This window comes from Rhinatrema bivittatum, chromosome 2 (genome assembly GCF_901001135.1).
Source record: "Rhinatrema bivittatum chromosome 2, aRhiBiv1.1, whole genome shotgun sequence".
NCBI lineage: Eukaryota > Metazoa > Chordata > Amphibia > Gymnophiona > Rhinatrematidae > Rhinatrema > Rhinatrema bivittatum.
The window spans coordinates 48,310,577-48,329,764 of record NC_042616.1 but is presented as its reverse complement, the minus strand read 5'-3'; the positions used below and the strand labels follow the sequence as shown (position 1 = coordinate 48,329,764).

Genomic DNA, 19,188 nt, shown 5'->3' with positions numbered 1-19,188 from the left:
CCGATGCTGCACAATGTCCTGGGAGAGGGGATCTCCCTCCGCCGCTTTCCCCTCATAGTTTAAGCCCCGAAAGGCCTTTAGATGTGGAATCAGAAGCCCTGCCTCCTTCTGCCTTGCCCCCGGTGGGGGGGGGGGGTCTTAAAGAGGCAGCATCCTTTTTCATCACAGTTTATTTTGCTGCTGCACAAAGCATATATTAAGACAAAGGCAGATTTGGATTGGCAGCAGTCTCCACCGGCTAAGGTCCCTAGACCTGCGGAAGGGCCTATAGTTCCTGCAGTTCCTATACCCCGTCTAGCCCCTGTTCAGGTTGTTCCACCACCAGCTATTCCCCTGGACCCCACGCCCCAAGACCCTTCCACGGTGGACACTGCGGGCGATGATGTTGAAGATTCTGCTCTCATGGAAGGGGATGACTCACAGGTGCTCCGCTTATTTCGCAGGGAGGAGCTGGACCCTCTAATCCCTCATGTTCTGGAAGAGCTTGATATTCCGGCACCGCAGTCAGTGGCGGGTCCTTCCCCAGGGGACCCTGTTCTTGCGAGGCTGAGGGCTCCGCCTAAAGCAGTGGTTCTCAACCCTGTCCTGGGGACCCCACCAGCCAGTCGGGTTTTCAAGATATCCACAATGAATATGCATGAGAGAACATTTGCATGCACTGCCTCCATAACATGCAAATTTTCTCTCATGCATATTCATTGTGGGTATCCTGAAAACCCGACTGGCTGGTGGGGTCCACAGGACAGGGTTGAGAACCACTGGCCTAAAGCCTTTCCCTTTCACCTGAAGCTTTGGCAGCTGCTTACTCGGGAATTGGACGCGCCAGAGGCCAGTCTGAGGGTTAGTAGGGCCATGGAAAAACTCTATCCGCTTCCGCAGGAGACCTTGGAGTTGCTGAAGGTCCCTAAGGTGGACGCAGCTGTCTCAGCGATTGCTAAGCGCACGACCATTCCGGTGACGGGAGGCACTGCTCTGAAGGACCTCCAGGATAGGAAGCTCGAGGTTCTTCTCAAACGGGTTTTTGAGGTTTCGGCACTCGTTGTTAGGGTGGCCATTTGCAGTAGCCTCATGCAGAAAGCTATCCTTCGGTGGGTGCAACAGTTGCTCACCTTTCAAGATCTCCCCCCGGCAGAGCTGGACCAAGCGAATCGTTTGGAGTTGGCTGCGGCCTATACTGCTGATGCCTTATATGATCTTCTACGTACCTCCTCTCGCACGATGGCCTCCGCAGTTTCTGCTAGGAGGCTTCTTTGGCTTCGCCACTGGGCTGTTTTCCTTCCCATTCAAAGGAAACTTGTTATTCGGTGATGAGCTGGAACATCTCATTAAAGACTTGGGGGATAATAAGGTTTACAAGCTCCTGGAGGACAAGCCTCATTCTTCTCGCACTTTTGGATCGTTCAGGGGTCGTTTTCGGGGTCTATGCTGTTTCCGGACAGGTAGTGCCCAGTCCTTTGCTCCGAGGCAGACGTCCATGAGGTCCCAGGCTTGGGCCCATTCCTTTCGCTGGAGACAGCCTCTGTGTGTCGGAGCCTCCCAAGCTTTCTCTACCACCAAGTCTGCCCAATGAAGGTGCGCCGGCCCATTCCTCGGTTCCGGAGATTGGAGGACATCTCTCTCTGTTTCGCGAGGAATGGGTCAAGATCACCTCAGATCAGTGGGTTCTAAACATCATAGAACACCGTTATGCGTTGGATTTTGCTCACCCATTACGGGACCTTTTCTTGGTGTCACCTTGTGGGCCCCAGATAAAGCAACAGTTGATACTCCAGACCTTGTGTTGCATAGGAAGACATTGCAGATATCTACTATTGTGAGAGTGTCTTCTACCACTAGTTATAAGCCCTGCATACCCTGTCTACTCACTACCTATAGTCTCTCCTTACAGCTCAGCAACTCAGAGATCGTAATTCCAGTATCAGAGGAACTTCAGCCCTGCTGGGTGCATCAGCTCACTACTGCCACCTCTGGTGGTTCTACTTCCAGTTTAAATAAAGAACTATCTGTGTTTGTCTAAATACTCCAGCCTAGCTGGTGGTCCCTCTCAGGATCTCCTCTTGAGGGTGCTGTCATCTGCCATCGGCCCAGGGATTCACCATTTCCATTAAGTGTTACTCCTTACACTAATAGAGCGGTATTATATCAACTGCCACTCTGTGGGAGCCAACTCACATCAGATCACTAACTCCGCCTATGGAGTATCATAAATTGCTAGCTCCTTCCCTTGGGGAGCAGCATTGAACACCTTGGGCCAGTTGAAAGATCTAGGGGCAATTGTCCTGGTCCCAATGACCAAACATCGGACCGGACGGTACTCCATCTACTTCGTGGTGCCCAAGAAGGAGGGATCCTTCCATCTGATACTGGACTTAAAGACGGTCAACAGGGCGCTTCGGGTTCCTCGTTTTCGCATGGAAACGTTGAGGTCCGTCATTGCAGCCATCCCTGTACGTACCAGGATCAGTCCAGACTCCAGGGTTTATTCATCCCTGCCAGCAGATGGAGACAGAGAAAGTTTCACTGACACTGCTTGATAAGCACTGGTGCCACCTGCAGTTCCTCAGTATTTCTCTGTCTCCAGCAGATGGTGGATGGTGCATAAACCTGCAGTTTTGGGATCCGGGCCCTTTTCATTTGATGAAAGTGTCTTGCGAGCGGGACTCTTCAGGTTCCACCCTCTGTAGAAGCTTTGGTACATCCCAGGAATCTGGACTGATCTGGGTATGTACAGAGAAAGTAAAATTGATTCTTTCCTGCTAATTGTTGTTCCTGTAGTACCATGGGTCAGTCCAGAACCTGACCCATGTATGGAGGTGGAGAGTCCTCCACTCAGCTGTAATCTTTTTGGTACACATCTTTTGTTTCGGTTAAGGACTACAAGTTTTTCATTTGCAATTTACCAGTTTTACCAATTTTTGCACGTAATGTTTTGCTTGGGTCCATAGCAATACTGAGGAATTGCAGGCACCAGGGCTTATCAAGCAGTGTCAGTGAAAGTTTCTCTGTCTCCATCTGCCTGCAGGGATGAATTAAACCCAGGAGTCTGGACTGATCCGTGGTACTACAGGAATGAAAATTAGCAGGTAAGAACCAATTTTCCTATTGGATTTCTACCTTAATCAGTTAATCATCCCTTCAGCATTTTTCCCTAGGCCACATGTCTATAAAGGGGGAAAAGGCCCTTCACTCCCTGCATCACAAGATAGTTGTCACCTTCTTCTTGAAGCAGACTCAAGCCCATAGAAGAGATCAGCTTTTCAAAGGAAAACTTCCTGGTGGGGAGCTACACAAGAAAATTATTTCCTTACCTGCTAATTTTCGTTCCTGTAGTACCATGGATCAGTCCAGACCATGGGTTATGTCCCCCTTCCAGCAGATGGAGTCAGAGCAAAAATTGAGAGGGCGGTCCCTCATGACTGGTGCGCCCTCTGTAAACCTTCAGTATTAAGAATATCCAAGCAACAAAGAAAAACCCCTTGGATGGATCAATACAAAAATGAATATCAACTAAATTGAACATCAAACTGTAAATCTGAATAGGCAAACTTGCAATGTGAACTCCCAAACAGGTCCTGAAAGGATTACACAGTCGAGCTGAAGGATTATCCCAAAGAAAAAAAAGCCCAAAATACTTAGGGTGGGCGTCTGGACTGATCCATGGTACTACAGGAACGAAAATTAGCAGGTAAGGAAATAATTTACTTTTCCCTGTATGTACTAGGATCAGTCCAGACCGTGGGATGTACCAAAGCTTCCCTTAAATAGGGTGGGCCACTAATATCCCAGCTCGAATGACCCAAGCCCCAAAAGAACCTGAGGTCGTTGATTGTAGATTCAAGCGATAGTGATGCGCAAAAGTGTGTAAAGACTTCCAAGTGGCCGCTCTGCAAAATTCCTGCGGAGAGACCGCTCAGCTTTTTGCCCAGGAAGCTGCTTGAGCTCGGAGAGAATGAGCTTTAATACCGTCTGGGAGCTAACCCCCACACCAATGTATGCGGTAGAGATTGCTTCCTTCACCCATCGGGCAATGGTGGTCTTTGAAGCCTAGTGCCCCTTCTTGGGACCACTCCAGAAGACAAAAAAAAGATCTGATAAGCGGAAGTCGTTAGGCGCCGGAGCTCCTTGGAATCCTCAGCCTGGAATGATGGCAGTTCCACCAACTGATTCAGATGAAAAGACAAGACCACCTTTGGAAGGATAGATAGTACGATACCCGAGGATACTCCGGGATCCGTAGAGCGGAGATAAGGCTCTCTACATAACAAGACCTGCAGCTCCGAGATTCTGCAAGCGGAACAGATGGCAACCAAGGAAACTGTCTTAAGAGTCAGGTCCTTGAGGGTAGCAATCTACAGCGGTTCAAAGGGCGGCCCGCCAAGAATACGAAGGATCAAAAGTAAAAACTCCCCGAGGGGCATAAATTGCGAATCGGTGTTTCACATGCTTTACTCCCTTCAAGTTTAGGGGAATGAGGTCCGTCCAGGCCTGAATCCCCAGGAGGCAGCACTGGAGCAGCAAGTAGTGGATCCAAGATGGCCACTGTTCCCACGTTGCACGGGAACGGGGCCGACCTCCTCAGAGCCTGGCACGCATTTGCGCGTGAACCAGACTGCCCTCTAGGGCTCGAGGTGTCCTCCCCACCGGGGAGGCACCGAGCACACAGGCCTTCCCGGGAGAGCCGCGATCTGGGCTCTCCGCAGGTGCTGCATCGCGTCAGCTGCGGCATGGAGGCAACTAAAGAAGGGCTTGGAACCTAGACCTCCAAAAACCTTTGATAGCAGGAAAGAAATCAAAGTCCTGCGCTGCCTGCCAAACGTTAACGACCCTTTCCATTTTTTTTTTTCAAGCCAGAGGGATGTGGCGTCTCTGAAGTTTAGTGGCTGCCCTGAGGAAACGTCATCTCCGGGCAGCAGGTCGATATCGAAGGGGAGAGGTTGGACCACCAACTTCACCCCTAAAGGCAGCAAATGACAGCCCTGTAAAAGGAAAGTTAACAAACTTACCCCCAAAACGATACAACAATAAATAAAAAAGATGACAGGTCTGCCACTGAATGAAAGCTCTGCCTGCAAGCCTGCAGCAGGACAGCCCATAGAAAGTAGAGCAAAGCTACAAGGAAAAGCCTTTGCCTTTCTTTTTTTTAAATAAGATCCATCCAAGTAAAAAGTGTTAACAAGAAAACAGGAGAAATAAATCAACAAAGACTATTCTCACAGAAAGAAACTGGGAGAACCGAAGGTGCAACCCGAATCTGCTGGAGTCAGAGAAATACTGGAGGTTTACAGAGGGCACGCACCAGTCATGAGGGACCACCCTCTCAGTTTTTGCTCTGACTCCACTTGCTGGAAGGGGGACATAACCCAGGGTCTGGACTGATCCTGGTACGTACAGGGAACTGTGGATCTTGCACTTTACTTTAGAACAGGTGCAAAGTTCATGCAGGTACTTCAAAACGAAATCCCCCTCATGAACTTTGCTTTCCTTGCCCTCACCCTGCCTCTTTTTCCCAGGACAAAGAATAAGCTCACTGTTTGCTTTTATCTGCTAAATGTAGGGCAGTTTTCAGCCCTGGGTATTTACTTTAGTAACTGCTTGAAAATTGTCCTCAGTTTATATAGATAAAGTATAAAATGTGGATGCACTTACAGTGAAGGGGGATGCTTAGGAACTATTTTTATACAGAAAAGTAACCAATTTTTCTCCCCTTTGAATTTTACAGAAACTTGGGAAAACAAGAGAGAGATGAGTAAAAAAGGCAACCACATCCCATCCCAGTAAGCCAGGACGGACCTTCCTAGCGCAGCACAGGCATGAGGCAGGCAGCAGGGGGAGGGCGAGGCCTTTCACTCTTCTGCAGCATAGTCTCGGATGAGGATATTAAAATGAAGAGGAGCTCAAGGTCTGTAGAGTAAGGACACAAGAACTTCCTCTACAAGAAACACGAGGGAGCCGGAAAGAGTGCGAGAGGACATTCATCTTATCCCTTGGGACAGAAAAATAAAAGCCACCCAGACACGTGAGCGCACCTCAGCACACAGGTGAGGAGCAAAGGAGCCTTCGTTTCTGCCACATTCTTCTTCAAAACATAAGTGAAAGGCATCCCATCCCCTGCACGTTATTCTACAGCACATAGGGAGGAAGCAACTGAGTCCCTTTCTCCTATGCATTCTTGCTCAACCCAAGCGTACGAAGTAAAGGAGGGGCCCGTCTTCTATACATTTTTCCACCATAGATGGGGGACAGGCCAGGAGCTCCATCTCAGATTCCGTGCTTCTAAAATGAAGGTGAATTGATGGAGCCTGTTCTCCTATACATTCCCAGTCAACCTGCAGGGGAGAAGCATGTTGGGAGGTAATTGCATAGGAGAGAGCATGCAGGCTTGAAACCAACAGGCTACAACTCCCCAGAAACCATCTGAGTTGATGCTGGCAGACTGGTGATGGCCAGGCACTGTCCAGCAAAGCCACAAGGGCTTAGGCAGGCAAATGCTCGAGCAACAGCCTCACTGGCTTTAGTGGTAGCTTGTATTATTGCAAACCATGGTGGTAAGACGTGGAGGTCTAAGTGTTGGATTAAGAATGGGAACTTGTATGGAAGAGAACAAAAACTGACGTGAATGTGGTTCGATATTCTACAAGCACTCAAGCTTCTACAGCTAGCAGCTGGGATATATCCTTAGCATTGTGGACTGGAATGATTGGGCAGATTGAGCCAATTGAATGTTATCTGATGTCATCTGTTATGTTACTTATAAAGCAAAGGAGCCTTGTCACATACGCATCCCTCCTTGGTGCATGGAGATTAAAGGAGCCCAAGCTCAGGTACATCCCTCAGTACACAGGAGAGAAATCAGAGCTGCACTAAATCCCTCAGCATACAGGGGAGAAGTTACATTAAACCTGAGATCATAATGCAGGGGAGAAGCAATGAAGTCTGAGCTCTCGTGCACATCACCGAGTGTGCAGGGGAGAAAGGATGGAGCTTCACTGTTCAGGAAAGAAACATGATAGGATCCTTAGGTCATGGCCAAACCGCCATACACTGGGGAGAGAAACAATAAATTATTAGGTGGGTCCCTTCACACGGAGGGGAGAAGTGACAGAGTCTAGATCCAGTTACATTCCCGAACAGATGGGTGTGAACAGTTGGAGATCAGATGCATGCCTTCACACACAGACAAAATTATGGAGCTTGCATTCAGTAATATCCCTCCATAAGTGAGGAAAGAAACTGGCATGATTTGATTTTCTGATAAACCCTATAATTAGGTAACCACATTTTGTTGAAATAGGCTACAAATTGTTGCAACTTCATCCTTTAGCTAAATTTTTTTTCCCAGCTTGGAAGATTGTTTATCCCAGGATAAGCAGGATGATAGTCCTCACATATGGGTGACATCATCAGATGGAGCCCTGGTACGGAAAACTTCTGTCAAGAGTTCTAAAAACTTTTGGCTGGCCCTGTGGGCCTACTGAGCATGCCCAGCATGCCATGATATTCTCAGCCACAGGGGTCTCCCTTCAGTCTCTTTTTTTCCACCTTGCTGTAGCAAAGCACATCAGGAGCTCTGGAAAAACAATTCCCTTACATTTATACAGGGAAGAAAACTTTCCAGTCACATATTCCCGGTACGTACCTGGATCAGTCCAGACAGTGGGTTATGTCCCCAATCCAGCAGATGGAGTCAGCACAAGCTTTGAGGGGGCGTATCCATATATACTACTACCCCCTCTGCAGGAGTTCAGTATCTTCTGACTCCAGCAGATGCGAGTAGGGGAATCAGGCTTCCCCTCCTTTTCCTTTTTCTTCACTTTCTTGCTTGATTATGGCTTATTGTTGTCTTTTTCTGTGGATCAAGTTTGTATTAAGTTTAAAAAAAAAAGTAAGGCAGAGTTCTTTCAACTTCTGGGGAGTGGCTTCTCTTCCTTGTCTCTTCTCTGCGGCCTTGCTGTTTATTTCTCGTTGCAGCCAGGGGTAAGTTTGTTTTTCCTTTGTAGTTTTTTCCTTCACAGCTCAGCCCCCGGTGCCCGCGAAAGCCGGTGGAGCCGGCCTCTTCGCTCTTTACTCCCTCACCCGCGGCCATTTTACAGCTCCTCATGGGCTGCTGAGCCATTTAGGGAAAGATGTCTGGGGCGGGTCGTGTGGCCGGGAAGGCCCCCCCGCGGCACCCTCTATTTTCGGACAGCGGGCAGTGCGGGCCGACCGGGCCCCCCCGCAGCGGCGCTTTTGTGCGCGTGGCCCCCCCCCCTCCCCCGTGGCTTTTTCTTTTCTCCTACAGCGATCCCGATGCCGCGGCCGTCCCGCTGTGCGGCCTGCAGAGACCCGGGGTCCCAGTATCGAGTCCTTCCATTCGGACTAGCCTCTGCATCTCGAGTATTCACAAAATGTCTGGCAGTGGTAGCCGCAAATCTAAGGAAACACCGTATTCACGTTTTTCCATACCTAGACGATTGGCTCATCAGAAGTCCATCCAGACAGGGAGTTCTCTCTGCCTTGGAAACTACTGTAACCCTATTGCACCGCCTAGGATTTCTCATCAACTATCAAAAATCCCACATCGAACCGTCTCAACTCCTCACATTCATCAGAGCAGACCTCGACACCTCAATAGGAAAAGCTTCCTTCCCAGGCAACCGTGCGGACAATCTAGCTCGCCTGGCAAACATCACAATTCATCACCAGTTCGCATCTGCTCATCAAATTCTGGTACTACTAGGACACATGGTCTCCACAGTACATGTTACTCCTATGGCGAAGTTAGCCATGAGAAGAACTCAGTGGACTTTGAAATCTCAATGGCTACAAGCTTTCCAACCATTGTCAAAAAACATTCAAATAACCCACCAGCTACGCCAATCACTTCACTGGTGGACAAATCAGACAGCATTGAAAGCTGGTCTCCCATTCCAACCGGCAACTCCGCAGGTCATCCTGACTACAGATGCCTCCAACCTGGGATGGGGAGCTCACATCAACGATCTTCAAACACAAGGGACGTGGACCATCCTCGAGAAACAGTTTCAAATAAACTTCTTGGAACTTCGAGCGATACGATATGCCCTTTATGCCTTCAAAGACTGCGTCTCAAACAAGACTGTGCTGATTCAAACAGACAACACAGTAGCAATGTGGTACATAAACAAACAAGGAGGCACAGGCTTTTATCTCCTCTGCCAAGAAGCAGTACAGATTTGGGCTTGGGCTCTAGAGCACTCAATACAGCTCTGAGCAACTTATCTGGCGGGCATAAAAAATATCCTAGCAGACAATCTCAGTCGACATTTCAATCCCCACGAATGGTCGCTGGACCCACGTGTAGCAAGCAAAATCTTTCAACGCTGGGGTCGCCCAACCATAGACCTCTTTGCGTCTACCCTGAACCACGAAGTGAAAAGGTTCTGCTCCCTTCACGGACGTAGACAAACAGTCCCCAGGGACGCATTTACTCGCCCCTGGAATACAGGACTTCTATATGCGTATCCTCCAATTCCGCTCATAGCGAAAACTCTCATGAAGCTACAACAAGACAGAGAGACAATGATCCTCATAGCCCCGTACTGGCCCCATCAAGTATGGTTTCCCATACTCCTCGACCTCTCGATCTCACAACCAATCAAACTGGGCATAGAGCCCACTCTCATAACACAGAATCAGGGCAAGTTGCGTCATCCCAACCTGACAACTCTTGCCCTAACAGCTTGGATGTTGAAAGCTTAATTTTGCAACCACTTAATCTTTCAACTCAAGTCTCTCACATTCTAGTCGCTTCACGAAAGCCTTCTGCACGTAAATCTTACCACTCTAAGTGGACCAGTTTTACGAAATGGTGCCTTCAAAAGGGTATAGATCGTTTTTCCTGCCCCACTTCTTCCTTACTAGATTACCTATGCCACCTATCGGATTCTGGTCTCCAGACATCCTCTGTTAGGGTACACCTAATTGCCATAGCGGCTTACCATAAGGGTGTATGCGATGCGCCTATAACGGCACAACCATTAGTAAGTAGATTCATGAGAGGTTTACTACACCTTAAACCGCCCATTAAACCACCGGTCACTGAATGGGACCTCAATTTAGTACTAACCAGGCTCATGCGTGCACCGTTTGAGCCTCTACACTCTTGTGAAGAAAAATTCCTCACATGGAAAGTATTTTTCTTAGTAGCCATTACATCGGCTAGGAGGGTCCGTGAGTTGCAGGCTCTCGTCACATACTCACCTTACACACGGGTCCTACATGACCGAGTAGTCCTTCGCACTCACCCAAAGTTCTTACCAAAAGTGGTAACAGACTTTCATATCAATCAGTCAATATTCTTGCCTACTTTCTTTCCAAGACCACACTCTCATCTGGGAGAGAGAGTTTTACACACTTTAGACTGTAAACGTGCACTAGCTTTCTACCTTGACCGCACAGCGGTCCATTGAAAGTCCACCCAACTCTGTTTCTTTTGACAAAAATAAGCCAGGAGTCGCGGTAGGGAAACAGACTCTATCCAACTGGTTAGCAGACTGTATAGAATTCTGTTATGAAAAAGCTAATATTCCTCTCCAGGGGCGAGTAAAAGCACACTCAGTAAGGGCCATGTCCACTTCAGTAGCACATTATCGTTCAGGGCCTATCCTTGACATCTGTAAAGCTGCAACATGGAGTTCCCTTCACACTTTTGCAGCTCATTATTGTCTAGACAAAGAAGGACGAGATTCAACTTTTGGATAATCTGTTTTAAGGAACTTATTTCCAGTATAACTCCTACTCCTTCTACATCCATTCTGCTGTGATTCAGGCTGCTTCATTCTTTCCAGCAGTACACCAGTTGTTGTGCTCGTTGCACAAGTTGTATGCTGTTGGTACAATATAAGAATGACTCAGCCTGTAGCTTGCTAATCACCCATATGTGAGGACTATCATCCTGCTTGTCCTGGGATAAAGCAAAATTGCTTACCTTGTAATAGGTGTTATCCCAGGACAGCAGGATGTAGTCCTCACAGAACCCACCCGCCACCCCGCAGAGTTGGGTCCGATACGTTTTATTATTTTATTTTTTTAGCTCACGCAAATTGCTACAAACGAGACTGAAGGGAGACCCCTGTGGCAGAGAATATCATGGCATTCTGGGCATGCTCAGTAGGCCCACAGTGCCAGCCAAAAGTTTCTAGAAACTCTTGACAGAAGTTTTCCGTACCAGGGCTCCATCTGATGATGTCACCCATATGTGAGGACTACATCCTGCTGTCCTGGGATAACACCTATTACAAGGTAAGCAATTTTGCTTGCCCTTCACTGACAGGAAATTTAAAGCAGATGTTTCACAGGGCAGGCAGCATTAGTGGGTTGCTGATGTTATCAGGCTGATCTGTGTCAGAGTAGAATAAAAGTATTGGGGGCTTTATTCTGGTTCTTCTGTTCTTTCCTTTCTAAAGGATCACCCGAATACAGAAGTTGAATTCTCTCAAGTCTCGGCATTTTGATTCCATGAGGAATAAATTCCATCACAATTTCCCATCCTTACTGATACCACTGCAGCAGAGAAGGTCTTACCTCAAGTGAACCTGATAAGGATCTCGCAGCAGGGAGCTGTGCATATGACACTGGCTCCACAAGAAGCCTTACCTTCTCCTGAAGAGTAAAGAGCCTTCATCAGCTCTGGAATTCGTCACTGATGCACACATCAGACTCTGGTACAATATGACAGCAGCAGTGCTTACCTCAAAGCTTTCGTTTTGCCCTTCAGCGAGTTACACTGGAGGAGACCCATTGTTAGCCAGGAGCAGGATCCATCAGCTGAGGAAATACACGTATGTATTGTTAAGGAATGTCAGTTTAGTGGACCCTTGGGCCGAACTGCAGGAGACTGGGAAAGGTATTCAAAAGTCTCTAGTATACCACAGGCCAGGTGGCAGATGTTCAGGCAGGACGTAGAGGTGCTCTTCACCCTGGAAGCTGGTACTCCCCCGGGAGAAGCCCGTAGGAGCCCAGCTGCTGGGACTTTGGTGGCTTCACCCTTGGAAGCCGAAGCCCCCCCAGGAGGAGCCCGTAGGGGCCCAGCCACTGGGACTTAGGCGGTCGTGGATCAGGACTGGGAACTGGAACCAGACTAGAACAGTAGGTCAGAACTATAATAGGGCTCGGGTTCTGGAACCAGGCAGGAACTGTAGCAAGACTCGGGTACTAGAACCAGGCAAGAACTGTAGCCGGCAAGCAGGAACCAAGCAGGCACTGTAGCTGGCAAGCAGGTACTACGGCTGGCAGGCAGGAACCAAGCAGGTACTGTGGCTGGCAAGCAGGTACTGTAGCAGGCAAGCAGGAACGGAGCGAATAGCAAAGCAGGATGCTCCGGGGCACAGCGCAACAGGGATCCGGTAGGTAAGCCAGTTGCAAGGCAAAGACTGGGTGGCCAAGGCCGGCTTATCAAGGGAATGGCAATGAAAATCTGGCCCTTAATGTTCTAATTACATAGATTTGTTATAGCTAGGGCTTACTATATGCAGATAATATAAATTTATTTTTTTAAATCTTAGACAACCTTAGACTCTTGGGTATCCAAGTCCAGTTTGTACTTGCTCAGCTCTACTTATCATCAAGAGAAAGAGAAATAGAAATTGGTTGGAGGAAGGGAATGAAACTGAAGCATCAGGACCCCTCAAACACATCTGCTGGGGATCCCATCCCAAAGAAGGGACCTGTGTTGTCTCCAAAGCTCTCATATATCATTGCTTTTGGGCAGTTTTTGTTTTGGTTCAATATATGGTATCATAGCCTGTACAAAATCAAGCTGCCTTTAAGAACTAGGACTGTGCAGTCCGAAGTAAATAAATAACTGCACTTTGCCATGTGACTTGATGGCTCGGCCAACTGTAAAGAAAAGAAGCCCAACCTGACAAGGTCATATTTGAAGGAAGGTCCTATGTGTTCTCAAAATCTCATGTATGACATCGTCTTCAGACACATTTTATTGGCCCAGTATAGAAACCATCACAGCCTACAATGAATCCAGTTTTCAGGAAGACCAATAAGGCTGCTGTGAATTTATCGCAGAGCTATTAGGGATTGTCTTTGAGACCCCACGGAGCATGAGTAAGATCCCAAAAGGCTAAAATATACAAATGAGTTGTTTAATCTTAAAAAGAGGAAAACAAAGGCTCCTGGCAATGGCAGATCAGCTGGCACCACTTAAATAGCTTGAAAGATACTGGAGTAAATTTCAAACTATCAACCTACATAGTATTGAGGTGCTAAGAAGCATCTAGCATAGATGTGTGAAGAACAAATCTTGTTAAGGCAGCCTTTTTTCCCCTCTATGGCAATGTTAATGAGTCTGTAGGTAAGGAGGAAGCAATAGCCGGGATGCAACTTCAGTAAGGTTTTTTTTACTTTTATATAAAATACGCAAACAAACTAGAGCAGTGGGGTCTACACCATACAAGTGTTAGGAGGGTGCATAAATGGCTGGAAAAAGAGACTTGGAGTAGTTATTAATTGCTCAAGGTTAACCTGGGAGGATATATCAAGAAGTATTCTGCAGAGGTCAATCTCATGCACTTCAAGATTGTCATTAACTTATTTATTCAGGTTTAGCTCACACCTTTTTTTATTGATAACTCAAAGCAAGTAACATTCAGGTTGATGGCATAGAGAGTATACTTAGAAACTCTACAGATGATACCAAGTTGAGAGGAGTTTCAAGAACCTTGGAGGACAGGTTTTTATCCAAAATGGTCTTGAGAAACAAAAGGAAACAGAATGACAAATCAGATGAATCTGTATAAAGTGGAGAATAACTGACTGGGCACTAGTGCTGTAGGAAAGGATCTGGGAGTCGTAGTGAACAACAAACTAGGCTCACAAAGAAGTATTGTTCCAGAAAAAGCTAACACCCGGCATGAGGCTACATTAACAAGACTATCACACAAGAGAAGTAGTTCTCCCAATTTATTTGACAGTGATGAGGTCTTCTACTGAGTCCAGTTTTGAGTCTCAAACTTCAAAAGGGATATGGATATTTTAGCAGTAGCTGGGAGGAGAGCAGCAGAAATTAGAGACTTTGATATGCTGATCTACAAGGAAAAGTTGAAGAATTGTTATTTTCATAGAGTACAGAAGACTGACACTCATTTTTTTTAAAGGGGGTAACCAGTTGTCATCAATCTGCACTGAGGGTAGGACAAGAAGTAATGGGCTTAAGCTGCAGCAGGGATGATTGTAAATTAAGACTTTAGGAAAAGCTTTCAACTATAATGTACTGGAACAGGAGATGGTGGGTTCCCCATTAGTGGAAGTTGCCTGGCTAAATCTTTTTGAAAACTGACCTCCAACTGCCAAAGCCATTGGAGAGCATGTCCTATAGACTGTTACAGAAACTGAAAGAAAACGAAGCAGCACCAAACAGGAGCCAAAGAGGTTTTTTATTATTTCCTATCAATAGCTCAATTTTCTAGTGCCGATAGAGTTTTCATCAGCAGGCCCTCTTGCCATGTTTTGTGCTTATCAATTCTTTGCATGCCCTTTGGCTCGCAGCATCTAACTTTCAGCATAGGCTAAGTTTATTTTATATTGTAAGATGCTTTGGTATCACCGATAAGAAGTGTGACATCACACTCCCCAGTTTGCTGTAAAATGGCTGCGGTGCCGAAGGTCAGCTCTCTTCAGGAACCAGCTATGGAGGAGGTACTAGAAATGCAACCAGGTCTGGGGGATTTCAGAAGTGCATGCCATAGTCTTGACTTCCCCACAGATTATCTCATATAGATGAGCCCTGCTGTGAGTGCCCCAATCCATGACTTGACAATTAACATCTCTTGCATTCTTATCTTTTCTTACTGCTTTGCAGGTGCTGTTCTGTTTCACATGGTGCCACTGCGTCCCTGCTATCCACAGCCACCGCCCGGCCACCTGCCACCTATTGTGTTTCAGCTCAGCGGGGAGAGGCTTCACTTCAGCAACTCAGCTGAGATGTCCTTTATCAGCTTTGGCTCCTGTTTTAATTAACCCTGAAGCCTTGTTAGTTGGACTATCAAGCCTGAATTATCCACATGTAGAATGGAGTTTAGGCTTCAGCCACTGAAAGTTTGCCTTCTTCACTACAAATACAAGTGGAGTTGTGGTAGGGTTGCCTGAAGAGCTCCTGCTAATATAATCCTTGAGCAAAGCTTGAGTGATTTGCCACTGTCTCCACAGACCTAAGAAGATAACTTGTACAGTCTTTATATTTTAATTTACTTACAGTAAATATATATATATATATATATAATATATATAGTGTATAGTTTTGCTACATATTTTATTATTTGTAATACATGTGCAAAACAAAAGGTGTTTTTTCTCCTCTTTGGCTTGTAGTGACATCACTGGCATCCTATGAACAAGGCTGAATGTTCTGGGCAGTAGAGATACTGCTGTGTAACGTACTCCTGGTTATTCACAGGAACCTTTGTGTGCTGTGTGAAAACTGCACTGAATCCAAGACCGGGAACCAGTCTGAGTGTGATTAACCCTTATAGGGTAGATTGAGTCATCTCTGAATGTAGAGCAGACTAGAATAATCAGATGCTACCTCATCGGTTTCAGTGTTTAATGACTGCAGTGCTTTGATTATATTTGCTTTTTGGTACAATGTTAAACTCTTCCAGCGAAGTGTGCCGTACTTATCCGTACCTTATCCCAGGGGGGCTCAAACCAGTTCTCAGGCCATCCTCCCCGCAGATAGTTGGGTTTTCATGAATATTCATGTGAAATATTTGCACACATAGGAGGTAGTGCATGCAAATAAAGCTCATGCATATTCATTATAGATATCCTGAAAACCTGACTGGCTGGGGGGAGGGGGGCCTCCCAAGGACCTGTTTGAGCACCCCTGCCTTATCCTGTGGCTCTGTGTTTGTCCTGGTTGCTCATTCCTTCACCAGCCCTCCCCACACTGTCATTTTCTGGGAAGGGATAATGTGAAAAGGGTTGAGGTGTCTGAGTTGCCCACGCCTTAAGGCTGGGCTGTGTGCAGTTTCTATGTTTTCCTGCTGAATTTCCTTTCAGAGATGGATAAATGCAATCATGGGAAATATAAATGTACCTGGCCCTCCTGGAGGGTTTACAGCAAATGACAATACCACAGAAGATGTGAAATCAACAGACAAATATAATACAGGCTTCCTTAAAATCGCAGAGCAATAAAGCAGAATCTGAACATGTTACAGTATAAGAGCCCCCCCCCCCCCCCCAGATTAGAGTAATTCATGGAAAGGCCGATCGAAATAAGACTTCACCATTTGACAAGATTGTAAGTAATGTGAACATAATCTGGCCTCCGTAGGGAGGCTCCCAGACTGATGGGAGCACAGAGAGATAAGATCCCGCCTGCGGAGTCGCGTAGAGTGTATAGTTGGCTCAGTTAGCAAACCTGCCTGTGATGACCGCCGTGGATGACACAGTATGATAACCGGGCTGACAAATATGAGGGAATGTTAAATAGGCAACTTTAAAATTGATCCTTATGTACTTGGCAGTAAGTATAAACCGTTTAAAATGGGGTTATATGTTCTCCAAACTTGACATTGGAGATAATACGCACCATCGCATTTGTTACCAGTACTAGTCTGTAGTGTGGTTTTGAGGATTATAGATAAAGGAAAATTGGTTCTTACCTGCTAATTTTCGTTCCTGTAGTACCAAGGATCAGTCCAGACCACTGGGTTGTGTCTCCCTTCCAGCAGGGGGAGTCAGAGAAAAAACTGAAAAGGCACCCCTCTTAACCTGGTGTGCCACCTGCGATCCCTCAGTATATACGATATCAAAGCAGAATAATCAATAAAGGAGAACAAATCCCCAAACATAACAACCAGTGGCTACAACAATACGCGCGGTAAAATAAACAAACTGTACTGCCGCATAATGTATCAATCAAGAAGATTCCTTCCTATGTCTGTAAAGAAGTCGATGTCTGTAAAGAACTCTGTCGAGGTAAGAAGAAGGAAGAAAACATACAGAAAAAACGGACTCTCCAAAAAACCCAAGGGCGGGCGTCTGGACTGATCCTTGGTACTACAGGAACGGAAATTAGCAAGTAAGAACCAATTTTCCTTTCCCTGTACGTACCAGGATCAGTTCAGACCGCTGGGATGTACCAGAGCTGCCCTAATTGGGATGGGATCTGGAGAGTCCCGCACGAAGAACACTGCTGCCAAAACAGTCGACCTCCGGATCCCGGACGTCTACACGATAATGTTTCGCAAAAGTATGCAATGATTTCCAAGTGGCTGCTCTACAAGTCTCCTGCGACAAGACCGACTGGCTCTCCGCCCAAGAGGCCACTTGAGATCTGGTAGAGTGCGCTTTCAAGCCTTCTGGTATGGCCCGCCCAGTGCAAAGATAAGTGGAGGAAATGGCCTCCTTCAACCACCTAGCAACTGTAGCTTTGGATGCCTTGTGTCCCCGTCTAGGACCACGCAATAAGACAAACAAATGATCCGATAATCGAAAAGCATTGGTCACCTCTAGATAGCGAAGGAGAACCCGGCACACATCCAACTTATGCATATCCTTATCCGTCGCAGAAGTCTGATCCAAATTCGGGAAGGCTGGTAACTCTACCGATTGATTGACATGAAAAGCTGATACCACCTTGGGCAAGAAGGAGGGAACAGTCCGCAGCAAAACTCCGGAATACGAAGATATGGATCCCAACACGACAAAGCTTGAAGCTCTGAAATTCGCCGTGCGGAGGTAATGGCTACCAAAAAGACAGTCTTGAGTGTCAAATCCTTCAACGTAGCCCACCGGAGGGGCTCAAAAGGAAGACCACATAAGCCCTTGAGAACTAAATTCAAGCTCCAGGCAGACAAATTTGCTGTACCGGCGGGCACAAATGCTTTGCCCCCTTTAAAAAACGGGACACATCTGGATGAGCTGCCAGTGAAAACCCATCAATCTTGCCCCGCAGGCAACCTGCACCCGGAGAGAACTGCAAGCTAGCCCCTTCTTCAGTCCCTCCTGTAGGAAGGATAGAATGTGTGCTACCGAAGCCAGACGTGGGGGGGACGTTCAATCCTTGGCACCAAGAGTCAAAAACTCTCCAAACACGAATATAGGCCAGCGACGTGGACGGTTTCCGTGCTTGCAAGAGGGTAGAAATAACCGAATCCGAATATCCCCTCTTCCTCAATTGCCTCCTCTCATAAGCCAGGCCGCTAGACAAAAGCGATCCGCTTGATCGAAAAATACTGGGCCTTGTCGAAGTAGATTCGGAAGGTGGGCGAGACGCACCGGACCGTCGATCGCCAACGAGATCAGATCTGCAAACCACTGCCATCGGGGCCACTCTGGGGCTACAAGAATGACAGACCCCAAGTGGTTCTCTATCCGACGCACGATCTTGCCCACTAGTGGCCAAGGCGGAAACACATACAGCAGTATGCCGCAAGGCCACGGAAGAACGAGAGCATCCACTCCTTCTGACCCATGGTCTCTCCAATCACTGAAAAACCGGGGCGCCTTTGCATTTGTCCGAGTTGCCATCAGGTTGAGGTGTGGGACCCCCCAAGGACGAGTGAGCAGCCGGAAAGCTGCGTCGGACAATTCCCACTCGCCAGGATCCAGATGCTGGCGGCTGAGAAAGTCCGCCTGCACATTGTACACCCTGGCTATGTGCGAGGCTGCCAGCCGGACCAGATGTCGCTCTGCCCCCGTCATGAGCCTTTCGGCCTCCCAGGCCACCGACTGGCTCCTGGTTCCCCCCTGGTGGTTGATGTAGGCTACCGTCATCACGTTGTGTGACAAGACTCGGACCTCACGCTGAGTTACCAGAAGGAGAAAAACGCGTAATGCCAGGTATACTGCCCTGGTTTCCAATCGATTGATTGACCACGTCGCCTGATAACTTGTCCAATGACCCTGAGCGGATTGTGACTGGCAAACTGCTCCCCAACCAGTGAGGCTGGCATCCGTCGTGACTATTCTGCGGCTCCTCCAGGTCCATCTCCTGTAACAAGTGGGCCGCAATCAACCACCAATCGAGACTGGACCTGGCTGGTTCCATCAGTGGCAAAGGCAGGCGGAACTCCTCCGATTTCAGATCCCACCGAGAAAGCAATGTGCGTTGTAATGGTCTCATATGCGCCCACGCCCAGGGAACCACTTCCAGAGTAGACGCCATGGAACCAAGTACCTGCAAATAATCCCATACTATGGGCAGGGGTA

At 47.4% G+C, this 19,188-nt stretch overlaps 1 protein-coding gene across 11 annotated transcripts in view; it reads left to right on the top strand.

Moving 5' to 3' along the window:
- Window positions 1–15,330, top strand: part of LOC115083911 — a 274,261-nt gene extending 258,931 nt beyond the window's left edge. For 5 of the 11 annotated variants that reach the window (XM_029588000.1, XM_029587994.1, XM_029588001.1 and 2 more), the window contains 3 exons: window positions 5,720–6,038; window positions 11,424–11,798; window positions 14,831–15,330. In XM_029588000.1, the coding sequence (XP_029443860.1) occupies window positions 5,720–5,778 (59 nt within the window). In that variant the 3' untranslated portion in view covers window positions 5,779–6,038; window positions 11,424–11,798; window positions 14,831–15,330. Of the gene's footprint in view, window positions 1–3,022; window positions 3,084–5,719; window positions 6,039–11,423; window positions 11,799–14,830 lie in introns of all 11 variants that reach the window. The other 6 variants (XM_029587997.1, XM_029587998.1, XM_029587992.1 and 3 more) reach the window with 3 other exon arrangements.
- Window positions 15,331–19,188: the final 3,858 nt, after the last annotated feature.